We start from the raw sequence: 18,984 nt of genomic DNA, 5'->3' as shown, positions 1-18,984 counted from the left end.
CACGAGGCTGGAACATAATTACAGTGCATTAATGTGCAGATTTGTCTCAAATGAGGACAAACACAAAAACACAAATCAAGATAAAAAATGATACTTTTTTGACAGCTCTTGATGATGAATGATTTCAGAGAAGAATGAGAGTTAATGACGTTAAGTTACATTTGATATTTATGTAATTATGAGAATTACAGGCATTTTTATATGAGTTTTTCTTCCCAGATATCTCTGCACTAGTACATATTGCGGATTTCGATACAATTTGGATTCATTGTACAGCCCTGATGCGTCTAACAATATTAAACTTGTTGCTAAATAAATGTGAATTACCTTTCAAACACTCTTTGCACCTTCCTTTCAGCAGATGAATGTTAAAACAGCCTTCTAGAGTCACTCTCTACTGAAAATATGCGCACTTTAATTTGCATTTTGTGGCACCACAGCATTTTTTTTTGAAATAGTATTTGAAAACAAAAGTTTGAGCGCTATATCTGAGTATAGAAATCCACTCGCCTGAGGTCATTCCTCCCATTAAGACATTAAGGTAGAAAACAGCCACTCAGCTGCCAATTACACAGATGCTACATTTGATTTACATTTTACAATCTGTACTCCACTTACACACGCCTCCAGGAAGGAGAGCACGGCCTCCATGTTTCCTCAGCGCTCTTCACGCCGAGCAGCTGCATTCAGGGAACAGCAGGACTGATGAGACGCCACGTGTTCTCCAACAGCCGTATACCAAGCACCTCTAAGCGTAATTTACTTTCCTTATATGCATGCAGCAGAATCCACTTGTATGCTGTTTCTGTAATAAATACAACATCCAGTCTTATAAAAGCACTTTATTTGATCTCAAGTAATTGAAAAGAAGAAAAGCACTCATCTGTCCTCGCCGCTCTAACAGTACATCTTTATATTCAAGTCATAGAAAATAGAATAGTCTGCAGCATTGCTCAGCACTGTTTGTGACGAATAACTGCACATTACACACCAACAGAGTAACATTCACCTGGGGAATGCAAGCAGCAGAGTTTCTTCACACTGTCCGGAAACCTTTTCACAAGGTTGTGTGGATGTTCTGTAAGAAAATATGTCTGATTCTGAAAGGAATATTACATAGGAGCTGCTTTCTCAGAGTCTTTAATACCACTTTAAACTCACCACGGTCCTCACGATGTCGACATCCAACATTCAGAAAGCACAACAACTGAAAATACATGAGAACATTCATAAGTAGAGCCTGTGCTCAACACAACAGGCGAATGTCTGCAATCAACGTTGGCATTTATGTAATTGGGGAAAGTTTCTATGAGTAGTTCAGCCCATACGCTTCCTGTTTCCCATAAACATCATAGTGCTGCTGGCAACGACAACCAACCACCTGGACATGTTGCACTCTTCTTGATAAACATGTGTCAGGCTTTGTGCCTCTTTTGTTAGAAGAGTGGCTTTGAGCTATAGAAATTCCTCGTAAAGCAATCAGCCCCCGGACAAAGCCCCGGACGCCCCATCAATACTCCAGCAGTCAGTTGAAGTATTTGTCGCTGTCGATGATGGAGGAGCAGGTGATGAAGGAACATTCGTTTCCTCCCTGGCTCTCCCTGCTAACACTTCAGGTGTTTCTTGCTGGTCATGTCGTTCCATATGCGGTGCATCTCCTCGGGGGAGATCTGGTGGACGGTGACCACCCGGCGGTAGCGGCACAGGCTGTAGGCCATCTTCCAGTGGTTGAAGCCGCTGTTCTGGAAGGGGTGGATGCCCAGCTTTCGGAGGCACACGCCCACGTATACGTCCTCCAGGTGCAGCAGCCTGGTGTGTAAAGAGGTTTGGTAAATGAGCTCCGCCACGTCAGCGGAGAACACGTATCCGGTGCCGGAGCAGAAGGGGGGGTACTTGCTGTCCGGGTACAGATCCCTGCCCATGTACCACTTGCTGCGCATGTCTCTGATGGGACCGCCGTTGATGACGTAGCCAGTGAAGTACCTCCTCCTGGGCTTGGTGGTGGGCTTCAGGAGGTTGAAGACAAGGTTCTCCATGTTGACAAAGATGTCGCTGTCCGTCTTGAGGACATATTGAGCCTTGGAACAAAAGGTGGCCACCCAGCGCATGCCCATCAGCGTCTTTAGCGTCAGATTGTGGTAGGAGTCGATAAAATCCTCCACCACGATGTCATGAAAGATCTGACTCTCCTGCTCCACCATCTGGTTGAGGACACCATCAGTGCTGCGTCCCAACAAGAAGAGCGTGACCACTCGCATGTCGGCGAGCGAGCTCTCGTCCCCCCATGTCTCCCTTATAGCCTGCCGGGCGTCAAACTCCTTGTGGGTGGTGCTGATGAGGATGACCAGGTAGGGCGGCTCCGCCTCGCACTTCTTCTCCTCGTTAATGAGGTAGTCGAAGTCGTGCGGGTTGAGCGAGCGCGTGCGGATGTTTGTGAAAGTGCCGTTTTTGCCCGCCTTTGGGTTTATAGGGATAGCCACCTGGCCCACGTAGGAGGTGGAGGGGCGGGACACACTCAGGTACCACAGAGCGCTGGCCCAGCAAACCACCGTCAGCAAGTATAAGCAGGAGACTTTAGAAGGCATCGCTGTTCACTGGGCTGGAGTCAGTGGCAGCAGCGATGGAAACGTTGAGGCCACGCCTCCATGAGTTGTCTCAGATCTGGCGGTGCAGCTTGAGGCTGCCTCCGCAACACGGCTGACATTAATCGTGGATAATGGAATTTTCTTCTGTCTAGTGTCGGGGCTGTGATTGAAAAGCAGCAGTGCAGAGATCTCTTATCACGTCCACAGCCTCACTGTGTCCCATCGCAGCTCGCACAAACGCTCTCCGTGACAGCGCCTAAAAAAAGATAAGAAGACAAAACAGTCAGTGACATACATCATAACAACATTATAAAGCTGAAGCAGCTCGATAAGCATAACGGTGTAACGTCTAACATGTGTTGTTGTTATGAAAAGGCATTTATAGCAAGGCTTGTGACATATCTAACAATATTTTCTATTCGCTATTCATTACAACCAATAACATCAGTCCACTGGCGGCTCTGTGCCACGGCCAGTTACCCTATCGTTCCATCAGGGCCTATGATACGAGCTGTGAAGAAAGTGAATATCCCGGCAAACTCTCTCATTCATAAGGCCTGCTCAGCCTCAGCTTCCACCACGTGCTGCTAGCAAACGCTGTTTATCTCCCTGGCGTCCCCCCTGGACCAGAAACAGGCGGCAAATCAGAGGGCGGAGACAGAGAGGGAGGATGAAGGCAGAGAAGGTGGAAGTGAAGAGTTCTCATGGGGGAAGATTAACATCCACTTTCTCTCTTCCCTCTGGTGTTCTCCAATACCTGAATGTCAGACTCAACCTGGCATGTGGACTTTGCATATTTCCCGTTGTTATGAGCTCCTCTGTTGTGAGCTGGACAGGCCCTGCTGTGTGTGGAGAAACTTCTGGAATCAGCGCTCTAATTGGAAACACTGACAGGCCATGAGCGGATGAGTTTAAACTCTAAATATGGATTTAAAATGCTTGTTATGGATGATCAGTTCGCATGACGTCTGAGAGCCAAACTAAATCCAAATCCTTCTTTTCAAGACTTGTATTTGCTTCAGACATAATCTCTTTTCATGTGTTTTTATTCTGGGGATTTCTTTTTCTTGCAATGCATAACTGATGATGAACAGAGAAGATCCTATTAGAGATACAGAAATGCTTAAAGATGGAAGGGCTGAGATAAAACCGGCTCTTTCTTTTTGATCAGACTCCAGATTTGGTGGTGTCTTGCGTTGGTTCTTTTCATCAGGGGCTTTTCTCTTATTCCTCCCCAGCCGTCTCCCCTATCTCTTCCCTCTCCCTCTCCTTCTGAAGCAGAGTCATCAATCTCATGGTCCAGTAGAATCCATCTCATCATGGCTGCTTTTCCACACCTCCTCCTCCCTCTCCATCACTCCCTCCTTCTCCACTTCAGCGCGTGCTAGATCCATTTTTATGTGTCTCACTGCCTCCACCTCCCTCATTTGTTTTTATCTCACTCTCTATCCTTCTTATTTCGTCTTACTTCAAGTTTTTCATTTTTAATCCCCATGTTGCCTTCACTTTCCTCCGTGTCATTTCCTCTCTCCCTCATCACAGCTTGCCTTTAACTTATTGACAGTTTCTCTCACCATCACTCAATCTCCACTTCTCCTCTCATTCCTTTACCTCGCTTACCCTCATCCTGTTTGCAGACCAGCTTGCTTCACCTCCGCTGTGTCCCGAGGAGGTTCAATTGGTCTTATAATCCTGCAGAACTACTGCACGCTCACCTTTTCTGTAGCCTAGGATAACCTACATCCTGGTTTGGCCATGCACCTCACGAAACCTGTAGACCCTAACTTCCTCTCCGAGCAAATTGAAAAGTTTCCTGTCACGCTGTCGTGTCATCAGCGGAGTGTATCTCTCAAGAACAGCTGAGCATGGGATCATATTTTTTAAATTAGCATCGAGTAATGTTAATTTAGAAGCTGAAGCAGACCACACATCGTGCTTATTCAGTCAAAAATGACTTGGAACCGTATGTTGTCTGCGTTAACATGATTAAACTAAACTGTACCAGAGGCAACAACGCACCATATGAGTGTTTCTACTTTAATATAACATAATAGTTTAAAACACATACACAGCTTTAAGGTACATATTTAATCAGATAATGCCTTACTTTCATATTTAGACACAACATTTATTACAAAAATATGTCTTAATTCAACTGGTGGAGTTTTATTGTGACCCATTAGTTTAACACTTGTAGTATCTTCTCTTAGTGTCATACAGAAAATGATTTAATTACTCCTACTGGAGGTCATAATAATAACTACCCTGCTAATAAAAAAGCAGTAAGACACGCTGATTAAATGCTAACTCCTAAATACCATATTGCAGCAAAGTAAGGCATTGGCGTGTGAAAAAAAACCGAAAAGCACAATTATAACAATTATGATTAACACCCATTCACAGGGTTTAATGCTAATAATCTGAACTGGTTGTCATGACAGCACAGTGGTAGGACATGTAAGGGGAGGAATGCAGTCTGCTGTACGCTGGCTCCAACTGCTAAAGTGTTTTGAATGTAACCCCCCCCCCTCCTGGGAAGTCAATTTAGCAGCCCTCATACTGTGCTGCTCCCCCCCCCCACACGGATCCCAGACTCTTTGTGAACACTGCTTTGTGTGGAGGAGGGCTGCTCTTATAATACTTCTGGTCAAACAGTTATACACTTCCTGAAAGGTCACTGAAGCCTGAGAGCAAGCCAACAGGAAATGAGCCCACGGATGAGTAAAGAGAACTTGGTAACGCATAGGAGGCGGAGCCAGGGAGAGTTGCTCAGTGCTTAATGGATTTAAAATGGGCTGACTAGGGGAAGAACAACTTGGATCATTCAGGGGCCCTGTTTAATACTGATGGACATAACATCTATTTAATATGTAACAGTTTTCAAACCAAAATTGCCAACCTTTAAATGTGAGGACATTCTGCTTTTTTTGTCATATGGCACTGCAAACTGCATATCTTTGGGGATTGGACTGTTGATCAGACAAAAAAAGCAATTTTAAGACATCACCTTGGGCTTTGTGATGGGAAATTGTGCTGGGTATTTTCATTACTTCTGACGTGTTATTGACAAAATGATGAATCGGTTATGAAGGTACTCGGCAGCTAACCGTCGCACTTCCATACATTTGGGAGAATTGCAACAGACATATTAAAATCTAAATTAACTTTAGCAAGTAGTCAAAGTTAAAAGATACTGAACTTTTGGATTTCACTGCATGTAGCTCCAACCAACAAAATGATCCCTTCTGAATATTGATAGATAACTTCTCTACAGTGTGTTGGTGGTGTTGAAATACAAAAAAAACGTTGTCTTTGCTCACATTGATGTTGGGCTCAGAGCCATGCTATGATAACAGCTACTAGCTAGTTTCCTTTTTGTATGGTTACCTCCCCTGCTAGCTGTCATCTGATTGGTAGCAAGTCTAAAGGTCAGGAGCAATCAATGTCAAAGTTGGAAGAAGTTTGAGCGGTACACACGTTTGTATCTATTCATAAAAACACAACGTTATACATTAGAACTCTTTTAACTTGATTAAGTATTATTTACTCTGTACAATTGGTGTTGTGGAAAATCAAAATCAGCACCTTGTCATCACACTTTACAAATCAATAACAGATTTGATTATAGCGCAGTATTTCTGCTTGTTTGACAGACTCTTACAATCACGTGCACAATCAAACGACCTCCAAAAGATGGAGCGTCCGCTGAAAAGGCTACAGAGATGTGGGAGTTTCAGTGTCGTTTAACACTGCACCACATAATTGATTGCAGTCATCAGTGCAGCCTGGAGTGACCTTGCTCGCGGGGGGGTGGATGACTGTGTGTGTGTGTGTGTGTGTGTGTGTGTGTGTGTGTGTGTGTGTGTGTGTGTGTGTGTGTGTGTGTGTGTGTGTGATGAAGGCTTGGAGGAAAACAACACAAAGCAGGGTGGTTTAATAGACTGCGATGTCTGCTGTCTCTGCTGCATCGGAGGAACATGAGCATGGAGGGCAGACACACCTGAAGGTAAATAAATCATATTCTCACCGTTGACGTGTTACATTCCCCCCGCGCCTGTTTTAATATTACACACTTAATGATTGGCGGAGGGGAACAGGATGCAGCCTCCACTACCCGCTGCTGGTTTAAGCAAAGCTGTCGGGACGTTTCGTGTAGAGCGTTATGATGTGGTAATTGAAAGCGAGGCGTTACCTGTGAGTATCATTCAGGAAAAAAAACAGCAAAAAAGAAATAGATAATGGGAATAATTGCTTTCTATGTCTGAGGGTGGGAATATATTATATTCATCAAACACATTCTGACTCCAGGGCATGTGACATTGTCTTAGAGTGCTTGCGTATGCTTTCTGATTACTGAACAAACCGCAGCTTCCCCCGAGGCAGAGACTCAAACACTTTCCCCTCAAACGCTAACACAACACACACTCCCAGGCCAATGAGAGATACAGTATGAAAGCAGTGATACTGGAAGCATGAGGATGTGAATAATATACAGAATTTGAACTGCCAATTGGGATTTCTGCAGCTTTTTTGCTATCGATTTAAAGTACGCAAGCTAGAAATGTAAACATATCAAACACGCTTGAGAGAACCTTTTTTTAGCAGATAGCCCATAACTCAGCACTATAGCTCCTGCTGCTCAATATGTGATAAGCTCAACAGGAGGTTTTTAATTATTAGCCACAAAAAAAAAAAAAAAAACGGTCTTCTTTGCGATGTTTGATCCTCTTTCCCTCCAATCTCCTGCCAACTCTAAAACCCATTATTTCGGCTTCTAAAGAGGAATTACCGCGTGAGGAATTTAACGGCAATGGGCAAATTGGTTCGCATCCCACCTAATATATGAGGGAGACAATTAAAATGTCAGGGATGGGAGGCTCCCAGTGTGGTTTCGCTCTGCTTTTGTTTCCTGGATAATAAAAAGAGTGGATGATTGTTGTGGAGCAGCACAGTATATGACAGGATGGACACTGTGGGCTTAGTGCAAAGCCTTTGAATGCAAAGCAGCTTAGGATCGACAAGAGGAAATGGGATATCAATAGCGGCCAACAGATTTGGCTGCAGTACAGAAGCATGACGCCCCATTCCCACTTCAGTGCTGACTTCAGCCCAAACTCATATCAGTCTGCGGCCAGGAAGAGCCTCCAGACAACGTTGGTTTTAACTCAGCACGGATGCCTCAAAAGGCTTTACTGAAAGTTTGAAGTCAGTCGGACGCTGCTTCCTGTGAGGTGAGTTATGACTCCCACCCAGCTGCTGCTCCACACAGGTGAGAGAATGATGCGTAGGCAGGAAGAGGTCTTATGCAGCTGCGTTCCATAACTCCTCAGTTTCCTCAAGCAAAGCGCAGATGCATCAGGTGTGTTTCTCAGAGTCATTGACCTGGATGAGAGTCTGCTGGGAGTTGCTGAGAGGCTTCTCACCGGCCGGACCTGTGCTCCGACTGCTAAGCTGCCTCATAAATTGGAAATGACAACTTGATTCATGCAGGTAATACATTTTGCTGTCCGGCTGGGTGACATTGCACGTTATACAATATTCCAGCTCGGAGCTGCATGGAGGCAAGTGATGCTCCCAGAAGAGAATTATGGTAATGCCACTGATGCATACTCAGCACCCAGAATGAAACATGATGTGGTAACAGCTGGTGGGGACCGACGCTTGACTTACAAAAAGAAAAGGAAAGGTGTTGCTGCTGATTTGGGAGAATAAGCAGGTACTAACCTTCAGAGAGAGAGAAGTCAGAGTGTTATAGTATTGATGAAATGTATCAGCTGCAGTCTAGGGAGCACTGGCCTGTGGCAAACGCATTACCTTTTTTAAACTTTTACATTATCTGGGGTACAATTTTGCTGAGCACACACTCTCAGCTGTGGCCTGCCTCACATTCATACAACTCAAACATAGAGTATGAAAACTCGGACATTTTGTATGATATGTTCTTATTCTAGCCTTATTATATAAACAGCGCAGGTTCAGTGCACTTCACAGTAGTCCCCAGAACACATTTGGCTGTTTGCAAAGCAGTCTGGGAGACCACCAACACTTTATGTCCAACATCACAAAGGTCTAACGATCAAATATGACAGTTGATCTGTTGTATTGCCCATGTGTGGGTGTTTCAGTGACTATTCAACTGACAAGGCCTCAATCAGACATCCCCTCTGCTTCCATACGTTATGAACCCAGCCACAAGATGGTTTGAGAGAAAACTGAAAAGTGAGACCAATATGATTGAAACTTCTCTTGGGGCTGCAGGTTGTTTTCCACGTGCATTGAAGCATATCCATCCGCCCCTTTGGACTTTAGCAAGACAAATCAACCAGAACCAACATAAAACAGTGTTAATGAAGTTGAAAGCTCGATAAGCAGCGTCGTACATTTGCATTCTGAGACTCAGGCTGAAGTCTCATTTGTTTAAATAAGGCTAATCACTCAACATGATCTTCTTTATCTAAATCCATCCTCCTGATAAATGAGTTGTCAATCTCACAATCTCTCCTTTAGGATTATACAGTCAATCATATCAGAGCATCTGTAATGAGGTGTCTCCGGGAGCGTGAAGACATGCAGAGGAACCTTTGTGAGAGTCTGAGAAACAAACAAAGAAGGCGATCGATAGAGCCTGCAGCGGAAGTTAGACACATCATGTAGCGCCAACCTCTCAAATGAGTCCACTGTTTTCATTTAAACACTTTCCCACCTCATCCTTTCTTCTTGTTCTCTCCCTTTCACTCGCACATTGACCTTAAACCGGTGGAAGTGTCTACAGGCCCCTTCAGCACTTAAAGGGGAAGCAGCGGGTCTCTGATGAGCTTGTAAATTCTCCGCTATTGATCCGGCTCTCAAGGTGTTTCTCTGTCATTTTATTTTCCTTTTGTTGTGTCTGTCACAAAGCAATGAATCAGACTTCCATAATACCGTGTGAGTATAATATCCTTAGGACAAAGACTTCCATCAAAAGCACCAAATCTAAGCCACACACAAAACACATTAAAAAAGGTAATAAAAAGTGAGTGACAGTGAATAACAGACTGATAGAAAGATAGGAGGGCGGCTCGAATTATTCAAATCGAGACTAACATTACAGTTCTCCCATCATGCTCCTCTGTCCATATGGCAGCGGTTTCTATTGGGATGAAAAGACCTTAGAGTAGCAGACACTAAGCGAATTGCATACAAATTACAATATTCATATGAAGTGTTTCATTCAAAAAAAATGAGGCAACCGCTAATCAGAAACAGAAAGTGATGAGATGAGTAATGTCCCATTTTGAACACGAACGTGTAATTTTGGCACTTAGATGATTAAATTAGACCACTTTTAAGCAGCCCACCCTCTCTACTTTGAGGATAATGAATGTGAATTGAGGCTTAATTTAACAAAAATCAGACGGAATTGGAGTGTAGTGTTGTTTTAAGGATATTTTGAAACAGCTAGAAAACAACATCTACTCTTCCCTAAGTGGAATGCAGCTGAGTTTTTATATGGACTGATTTAATGAAAGGAAAGGGAATCACTGAAAGCCGCTGGTATTATATTAAAAATACACATTGCATAGTTGCTTAGTCGACTGCACCTTGAAAGAACCATCTTTGAGTTCCTGGTAGTGAAAGAGTGTATGTGCACTGAACACACCTCACCCTCACTACCTTGTTTCAGTGACAGGTGTGTGGCTGGTAATGAAAAGGCCACATGCTCCTGCTGTGTTCTGTAGGGACCTGCCTGCACAGTTAGAAACCTCAGCAGTTGAGCTCCAATCAAATTCCACTAATTAACTTCTGGACGTCAGAACAGACGCATGCATTTCCAGACGTAGGAAAACACCTGGAGGGAGCTGATGGAGGCAGACGATGAGCTTTAGTCTGAACATATGTGCGGTGCTGCTGCCCAGTGGCACTGTGTGTGATGGGGGGGGGGTTATCAGGTACATCTCAGAGCCGGCAGACGGAACAGCCTGGAACAGGCTGAACACATCCCGTTATATCTGCTCCTGTCCAGATAACACCAGCGACTCCAGGCAAAGCTGATGGAGGCTGGGGGGGGGACGGGGGCACACGATGCAGGGACAATGCAGGCAGACACACTAGCAGGTTCTTTATCTAACACATGCTTGCTTGCAGGAATCCTCAACTATCTCCATGTTCTTTTTTTAAAAGTACTCGTGTACATTTTTTTAGACCCATGTGAACCCATGTTGAACCAGAGAGTTGACTTGATGCCAGAGGAAGGGTCCTGTGGTAATTACCCTGTCTCCTAGCCTGTCCAACACACACACACACACACACACACACACACACACACACACACACACACACACACACACACACACACACACACACACACACACCACTGCTGATGGGAGCACAGGCACAGGACATGCAGCTTCAGCACTCTTTCCGCTAAATAACACTCTCCCTACTGAGGGGCACTGAGAATACCACACACACACGCACCCACACACACATTGTCTCACACATCTACACACATTGCTAGAATGCAGTGTCTCCACAGCTGATTTGTCTTCTACACTCTGTCCAGCAAAGGTAGGAATGACTAAACATATTTTTATATTTTGACATCCACTCCTACCACTGTGCATACACATGGAAAAACANGTGTGCCTTGGCAGTCTCAGGAATAAATACGACTTATAGTCCGGTGCGACCTATATACGTTTTTTTCCTCTTCACGACGCATTTATTGGCTGATGCGACTTATACTCAGGAGCGACTTATAGTCCGGAAAATACGGTACACACATTGCTAGAATGCGGTGTCTCCACAGCTGATTTGTCTTCTACACTCTGTCCAGCAAAGGTAGGAATAACTAAACATATTTTTATATTTTGACATCCACTCCTACCACTGTGCATACACATGGAAAAACATAAAAGGTATACAGTGCATTCTCTCTATAGCTTTGGATGTGCAACATTACAATAACTTAAATATATATATATAACTAAATGAGTTATTCTGCAGATCTGGGATCAGCTTTTGGTTTCCTCATTAATGCAACCTGCAGCTACACACTGAAATGAGGTGCTAATGAACCACTACTGTATTTGACACATTCAAGTAACAGCTCAACTTCCCTTCACACCTTATTAGCACACTTGCTTCTGCTGATTCGGGGTTATCAAGGTCACACACATCAAATATATTATAATCATTAAAGTTTAACTGAGAGTCTACTGAAAGGGGCGTGATGCTCAGCAAGGTCATTTCTATAAAGAGAACATCCCTATTGGTTGAACTACAACAAACAGCTGATTAATTGGTTAGTCATGGATGGACTATTATCAGCTGAGGTCAAACATTATCCAGCTTCTCAGGTAAAAGGATTAGTTTTTTAAGCCTTAGGAAAGGGAAAACCCCAAAAAGCACAACAGGGCATCATTAATGTAATTGTATGGTTGTGTCTTCTACTCCTCACATTTCTCAAATAATCACGTTATAGTCTTGAAATACTTTCCCGCAGAGTCTAAATGTCTTTTGGCAGTCACAAGTCAAAGCTAGAAGGTGCATGCTTAGATTTTTCCCATTTTAAATAAAAATCCTCTCTTCTAATCCAACCCATGTCCTGGATACTTTCTAAAATCCACGATAATGTACTATTCACAAAACCAATTTCAAAGACTAAACTGTAAATCCATCTGGTGTTTACATTACAATTCTAACTTAACATGAATATGAGCTTTTCATATCTCCTACATGAGGACTACAAATAAATAATCCAGACAAATGGCAGCCAGTGGATGTCAGGGGAGATGAATATGCCTGCACACACACACACACACACACACACACACACACACACACACACACACACACACACACACACACACACACACACACACACACACACACACACACACACACACACACACACACACACAGGCTTCACTATCCTGCAGAAATCACAGAGGGCACTTAAGCCGCTCTGCTGTGTGTGTGTGGATGGCGTGATAGCCTGGGGCCTTCTGAGGTGAGTCGGCTATCTGCAGCAGCAGGGGGTCCAGTCAGGGGGCCGCGGTGCTCGCTGTGCCCCTCGGTTAATAAATGATTCCACCTGTCGCACACGCTTAGCTCCACAGAGGTGAGACGTGGGAGAAGGCATCTCTGCAAGTCAATGTTTCTGTATATATGCTGTGAGGGAAAAAGAGCACAGTGAATACCTTTAGAGTTTTTCAACCTGGCACACATACACACTGTGCTTTTCAATGTTCTGTCAGCCTGTCAGACACAGTTTGCCTTAAAATAACATCAGCATACACACAGCGATTCTCTCAACTTTCAACCTCTGGCACACACATACACTGGCTGGAGGAGTATTCAGAGTAACATTAACCTTAGACTGTGCTTTTGTTTTTTGTCGGGGCAGCCCAGGGGAGGATTTGGTAAAGTATGCAATGTGTGTCAGGCTTATAGGAGGCCCCAGGGAAGTGACGCTAATACGGAGGAGTCTAATGCTGTGATTTGTCTCCAAAAATACACATAGCTCTGCCCCTCATCACAATATGTCACAGTGCAGATCTCCCAAGCTGCCACTATAACATCCCATTTATAGAGTGGTGCAGGGATGGCGCATTTTTGTAGGCCGACCTGGAAGTTAGCATCTCAAGGGGGTTCTCAACAAAAAACAATGGGATGTTTCTGTTAGATTTCGGTATTTCGAGTACACATTTATGATTCTATGATATTTAGGAAAAGGATCATCTCCACTTATTAAGTAAGGGTGAATGCAATCGCAGAAGTAAAAAGGCTAACATTAGGCTATAGGAACTACAGCACGGTCACATGGCCACGCGCCACCACTGCTCAGCTAAATGCAGCTAATGTTTGGCACGATGACGTTTAGTAGACTAGTGGGGTTCACCAATAAAACGTGAAAATCTCTTCAGATTGTTTTAACCATAGACCTTATTTTAAGCTTCTAAATACAAACGGGACCAAAAAAACTCGTTTCTGGGTTTAAGGACTAATTTCTGCACCACTCCATTACACTAAACACACTGGAAATGGGGTTATATCATCGGAAAAAAAATAAAAAATGACCAAGGTTACAAGTTCTTAATAATATATTGTTAACATTTCTTTTAAATATTAGCGGAAAAATGCCCTGAGAAATGCCCGGAAACGTTCTTTAAATGTTGCAGTTCTGAAAAATATCTTATGTTGTGTGTGTGTCAATAAATGTGTGTTTCAGAGCCGACACAAAGGTAGGTGGGAGGGCTATGTATGTTAACTTATGTGTTCGTCTGTTGTACAATATGTAAGAGGTGTATGGTATAACACTGTGTCTGTTACCGTGGTGACTGCCTCACAGAGAGCATCAGTGGATAGAAAGCTAACAGCATCTTTAAGGAAGGGAAAAGATCTCCTCCAGCAGCAGCAGGAGCATTCTTCGGGGCTGATGAATATTTAAATGCCTCCGCAGAGGACTTGACAAGGTTAACTGGTGTGGATACTGGCTGACTGCCCCCCCCCCAGCACACTGTCTGCATCTCTCAATGTGCTATAATGAGAGCTTTTCCAACATTTCACCTCCAGGACAGGCTTTGATAGAGCAGACATCGATACAAAGAGGAAGAAGAAAACACATTGGAGCTGAAGGAGAGATGAGGGGCAGAGTAATAGGGAAATCATAAGAACACGGTCTCAAAATAACCACAATATGTCTGCAGATTAGGAGGTAGTGAATCAATACCAGTGACTCAACAATTATGTTGCCAAGTGCTGAGACTCCAGGTTGCAGACCTTGTAAATAAAACACCGATTAGATGACTTAACACCTCTTTAGTATTTCTCTAATTAGGATTAAGGAGATTTTCCGTGGAACGGTGGAAAAGTCGAGGACTTCAATGAGACTGTTTACAAGTTAGTGTGATGGGGCTGAATCTTACATTTTACATGTTGGATGAATGAGAAAAACAATATTCTTACCCTATCCGAACTTTAAATAGATCTGAATAAATATGAATTTCATCACATATTATATTATTATTGTTTGAGATCTACGCAATGGATTCATAGTGAAAAGAAAGAGTCTTCTTTTTCGAAATTATCTGAGGATTTGGAGAAAAAAGATCACAGGGGGAAAACAGTACTGTTGTTCTGGATAAACATGTTCATTATTACAAAAGTTATAATGGAATGAAAAAATGATATCTTAAGTTCCCGAGAGTCTCATTTACTTGAGAGCTGGATTTCATGGAAACCAGAGCCCAGTCTGCTCTGATTGGTTAGCTGGCCGTCTCTGTTGTGATTGGTCACCCGCTTGGAAATGTCCCGCCCCTTAGCCTATCAGGTCAAATGTGTTAGATACACCTTCACAACCCATACAACACACTAGAGGCAAGTGAAACCCCAGAATGCATAATCGAGAGAGGCCATTGCTGAAAACACTGGATCCCACGGACTCATCATAATGCACTGCTAATAAAAACACGTCATCTTATGTCATCCCTGAAGCAAATAAGTGCTTTTCCTGGGATTTTCAGGTATCAAAGTAGACAAAGAGAGAGCAGAGCTAATTTCCATGAACATTTCTCTCTTAATTGGGAGATACTTATCTCAGTATTCAGAAAAACAGAGCAGAAATGTGTGTTTGGAATTCTAAGAAAATAATAAGGTGGTTGAATCAGAATAAAAGGGCAAACTTTTTTCCGTAACTGAGTGCTTTATGCCTCTGTAGAGATCAGACGTCTGACTGTCAATCATAATGAAGCTCAAGAAGTGGTTCCTGTATCTCGTGTTAAATAGCCGGCTGTCTGCAGACATGACTCTACTGCTGCCTGTGCTCAAACACACCATTAAACCGTTTGAAAAATGCAGCACTAAACTGAACTTTGAGAAGACGCTGACAGCGTTGCATGTCTTTTATTAATGGTGGTCTTAAAAACACGTTTATTAAATCATGTTTTAGCTTTTCTGCATTTTGCATGGAATGAATCTATTAAAACGTCAGGCTGGGTTTGTATGATCGATATGAGGATGAAGTGTGTGAACTCAGAACACATTAATGATCCGATCACATGGACTTCCTAAGCCGCCAGCATGTTTAATCTAAATTCACCAACAGCAGAACTGATTGAATTATTCATTTAGTTCACAATAAATCCCACGGGGCATGAATGAATTATTAATTGCGATGAGAAAAATTAAAAGAGCCACAATGTTTACACTCTCATCCCTTCAGCAAAGAGAAGGAATATCATATTACAACAGTGGCCAACAGGAGTGTGTGTGTGTGTGTGTGTGTGTGTGTGTGTGTGTGTGTGTGTGTGTGTGTGTGTGTGTGTGTGTGTGTGTGTGTCACTTCACGTTGAGTGTGTGAGCGCTGACAGGAAGTGATCCAGTAGCAGACTCACTGTTTATGACGGCTGTCGGACGGAGATCTATCTGTGTGATTAGACACCGGGCCGATCGATCTGAGTGTGTGTGTGTGTGTGTGTGTGTGTGTGTGTGTGTGTGTGTGTGTGTGTGTGTGTGTGTGTGTGTGTGTGTGTGTGTGTGTGTGTGTGTGTGAGTGAATTTGTAGGAGAACAACATTGATATTCCAGTATAGTGTGTGCTGGGATGGAGTTGAAGTAGGGCTGCACCATTAATCAAAAGGTCATCAACATCGCAATATGGAGTAGTGCAATACCCAGAATGCACGAGCACAACATTTGTTTGTCATGTGTTTGCACCTACCAGCCACCGTACAGATCCTCTTTAAAAATACATTTTGAATGATAAAGAACCCTGATTAAAAAGTGATCCCTCAAATAACCCGAATCATCACATTCAAAATAATTACAATTAGTTATTTTTTCAAAATTGTGCAGATCTACAATATAGCCTTAATTGTATTCTTCTTAAAATAAAAACAAAGAATAAAAAGCAGATTGCACTTAATTAGATGTCATTATAATGAGCTAAAATCAGCACATCAAAGAAAACATTAACACAAGTATCCTTGACTGACAAAATACAGAAAGTAGTGCCTTCAAGCCTCCTCAGTGTGTTTGTTTGTCACTTGCTCTCATCTCCCTGCCTGTCCTTGACCAACTTTAAAATGCCCTTCGTCAAAAAGGATCCTTCAGCTCCTTGGAGACTTCACTTTAAAAAAAAAAGAAAAGGGCTTGACTGGAGGGGCTCTACTTCTCTCAGCACCTCTGATCAGCCCCTCTCTGTTTGTTGGCCTCACAGTTAGCCTCTAATCATGTTGTGATGGCTGGAGGAGTGTGCTCTGCCCTGTTGGTCAGAAAGCTTGACCACAGATCTCACAGTGAGATAATCCATGACTCATTTTCTCACATTCTTTATCTCCCTCCACTCCAGACTCATTGGGCTCACCTGCCGGCTCTCTGCAGGAACACAGAGGCCTGCAGATCGTCGGCCATTAGCACTCGCACTGGAATCAACCGGGAGTTGCATCATACTTGCAATTCTGACGGTTATGAAACAGCAACATGACGTAAATGCTAATATCTGTAGTTCTTATGAGATCCACTCTCCCTGTTTGCCTTTCGCAATAAAAGCCTCACAGTTACACAACCAGCATGTCATTTTCCTTTTGTACGTCTCAACTTGTTTCAACTTCTAACAATAAGACGTTGTGGTCAGTTGTTGTCGCATCGGAAAGAAGTACAATAAATAAAACATTCCTCCTGTGTTCTCCCCTCTAGGCAGGAACAACTTCTGTCTAAAAAAGAGAAACCTTTCTAGAGCCTAAGGCCATTTCTCCCCCCCCATCAGGTCTTCTCAGTGCAACACCTTCATCTTGTCCTGATATACCCACTGAAGATGAGGGAGGCAGGAGTCACACAGTCCACAAAGAGACTGTCTCCCGTCCTTCACTACAGCAACCATCACACGTCCATTTGAATGAAGCGAGTCAAACAGTTACCCTGACAACACTCTCTTGACACTGTGAAAAACACTGGTTTGGTTTGCACCTGGGGGGAAAAGTTTCAATTAAGTTTGGATTGGACGTGTTTTCACCTTGTCAGTCTATCTAAAGCAGGGGTGGGGAACCTTTTTCCTCTCAAGGGCCATTTCAATTTTTACAACATCCTTCGAGGCCCGTACAAATTATTGAACTCAACGTCTGCTTAAAAAACTCAACTCTAAACTCTAAACTCATCTAGGGGGATTTGGGGGCATGCACCACCAGGAAGATTTTTGTTAAATGTTGAAGTTAAAAGCATCAATCTGGTGCACTTTGAGAGCAACATGATTTTGTAATTGGCAACGAAATGCATCTTGAGTAGTTTTTGTGATCTTTCCTTGCCCGTCCCTGACATTAAAGGGACACAAGTTCAACTTACGTTGTCTCCGTTCTGTGGTTGGTTAGCCTCTCAACGTACCTTTATTTTCACGAACGAACACAGTAAGTTTCGAGCAGCCGGAGACACACACACGCCTTTATTCGCGTAAATCACACACACTTCCCCCTCTCTCGCCTCTCTCTTCTGGCCACGGCGTAGTCCCTGGCAACAACAGATCGGTAGACCAAATCGATCCGACGTGATGCCTTGTATGCCTCGACAAAAACAAAAGGCTGTTGTTCCGACCTCACTCTCAGGAAGGCAGAGTTCTGACTCTCGAAGTACTCGATTTTGAGAGACCACAAATCTATCATGATCAGATTCATAGAGTACAGAGTTTGCAAAAAGTGTTTAATAAGTTTTATAAGGCGCCGGTGAGTTTTACTAGTAATTCAATATTTTTTTTTATTTTATTCCTTTTGTAATACTTTAGATATACCGTCATTTGTCTTTATGTCAACTCTTCCCCCCTCACTAAACAATTTTATAGGTATTTCTTTTTCTTGTAGACGAATGTCAACACAAAAGTAAAGACCCACACACTCTCTAATGAGGTATCTGAAGAATTACAACGAGAGTTTCCACGTGGTCTAAACCTACGAAAATTGAAGTTATAAATTTTTTTTAGAAGGCCCCAAACTCCCGTTAGGGGGGCCTGGGGGGGATCATCCTCATCACCCAGGTGAGGGGTGAAGCAATTTTTTTTTGTGTGCGGTAATACGGCACTCGACTAAATAGCTCGAGTACATTGTCAGGCGCCAAATGACCCACACAAACGCTCAAAATAAACGCACGAGATCACGGGCATTATCAAAGTGACCTGAGGTCGTGGAGTCGTGGGGGTGGTTTTATGGAAAGGGACGCGGAACGTGTAGAATATACTAAGTAATATCAATATTTTTCTATCTATTATTTTCTTTGTCCATAAATGTATATGATTATACTGTCCATTTTTTTCAACAATAATTAATTGTTCTTATGTCAAATTTTCCCTTACTAAACATTTTAGGTTAAATTTTCATTTTTTTGACCGAATGTCAAAAGGACAAAGTAATACCCACAACTCCTCTACCATTAGG

General features: G+C 43.1%; 1 protein-coding gene across 2 annotated transcripts in view; it reads right to left on the bottom strand.

The window, feature by feature from the left end:
• Nucleotides 1–839: 839 nt before the first annotated feature.
• Nucleotides 840–18,984, bottom strand: part of LOC104954325 (beta-1,3-galactosyltransferase 1-like) — an 80,282-nt gene continuing 62,137 nt past the window's right edge. For both annotated transcript variants that reach the window (XM_010781422.1, XM_010781429.1), the window contains one exon: nt 840–2,841. In XM_010781422.1, the coding sequence (XP_010779724.1) occupies nt 1,605–2,585 (981 nt within the window). In that variant the 5' untranslated portion in view covers nt 2,586–2,841 and the 3' untranslated portion in view covers nt 840–1,604. The remainder of the gene's footprint in view (nt 2,842–18,984) is intronic.

The sequence above is a fragment of the Notothenia coriiceps genome, unplaced genomic scaffold (assembly GCF_000735185.1).
Source record: "Notothenia coriiceps isolate Sejong01 unplaced genomic scaffold, NC01 NC01_scaffold00000492, whole genome shotgun sequence".
NCBI classification, from domain to species: domain Eukaryota; kingdom Metazoa; phylum Chordata; class Actinopteri; order Perciformes; family Nototheniidae; genus Notothenia; species Notothenia coriiceps.
Note: the sequence above shows the minus strand (reverse complement) of the source record. Positions and strands in the feature narration are given on the sequence as shown.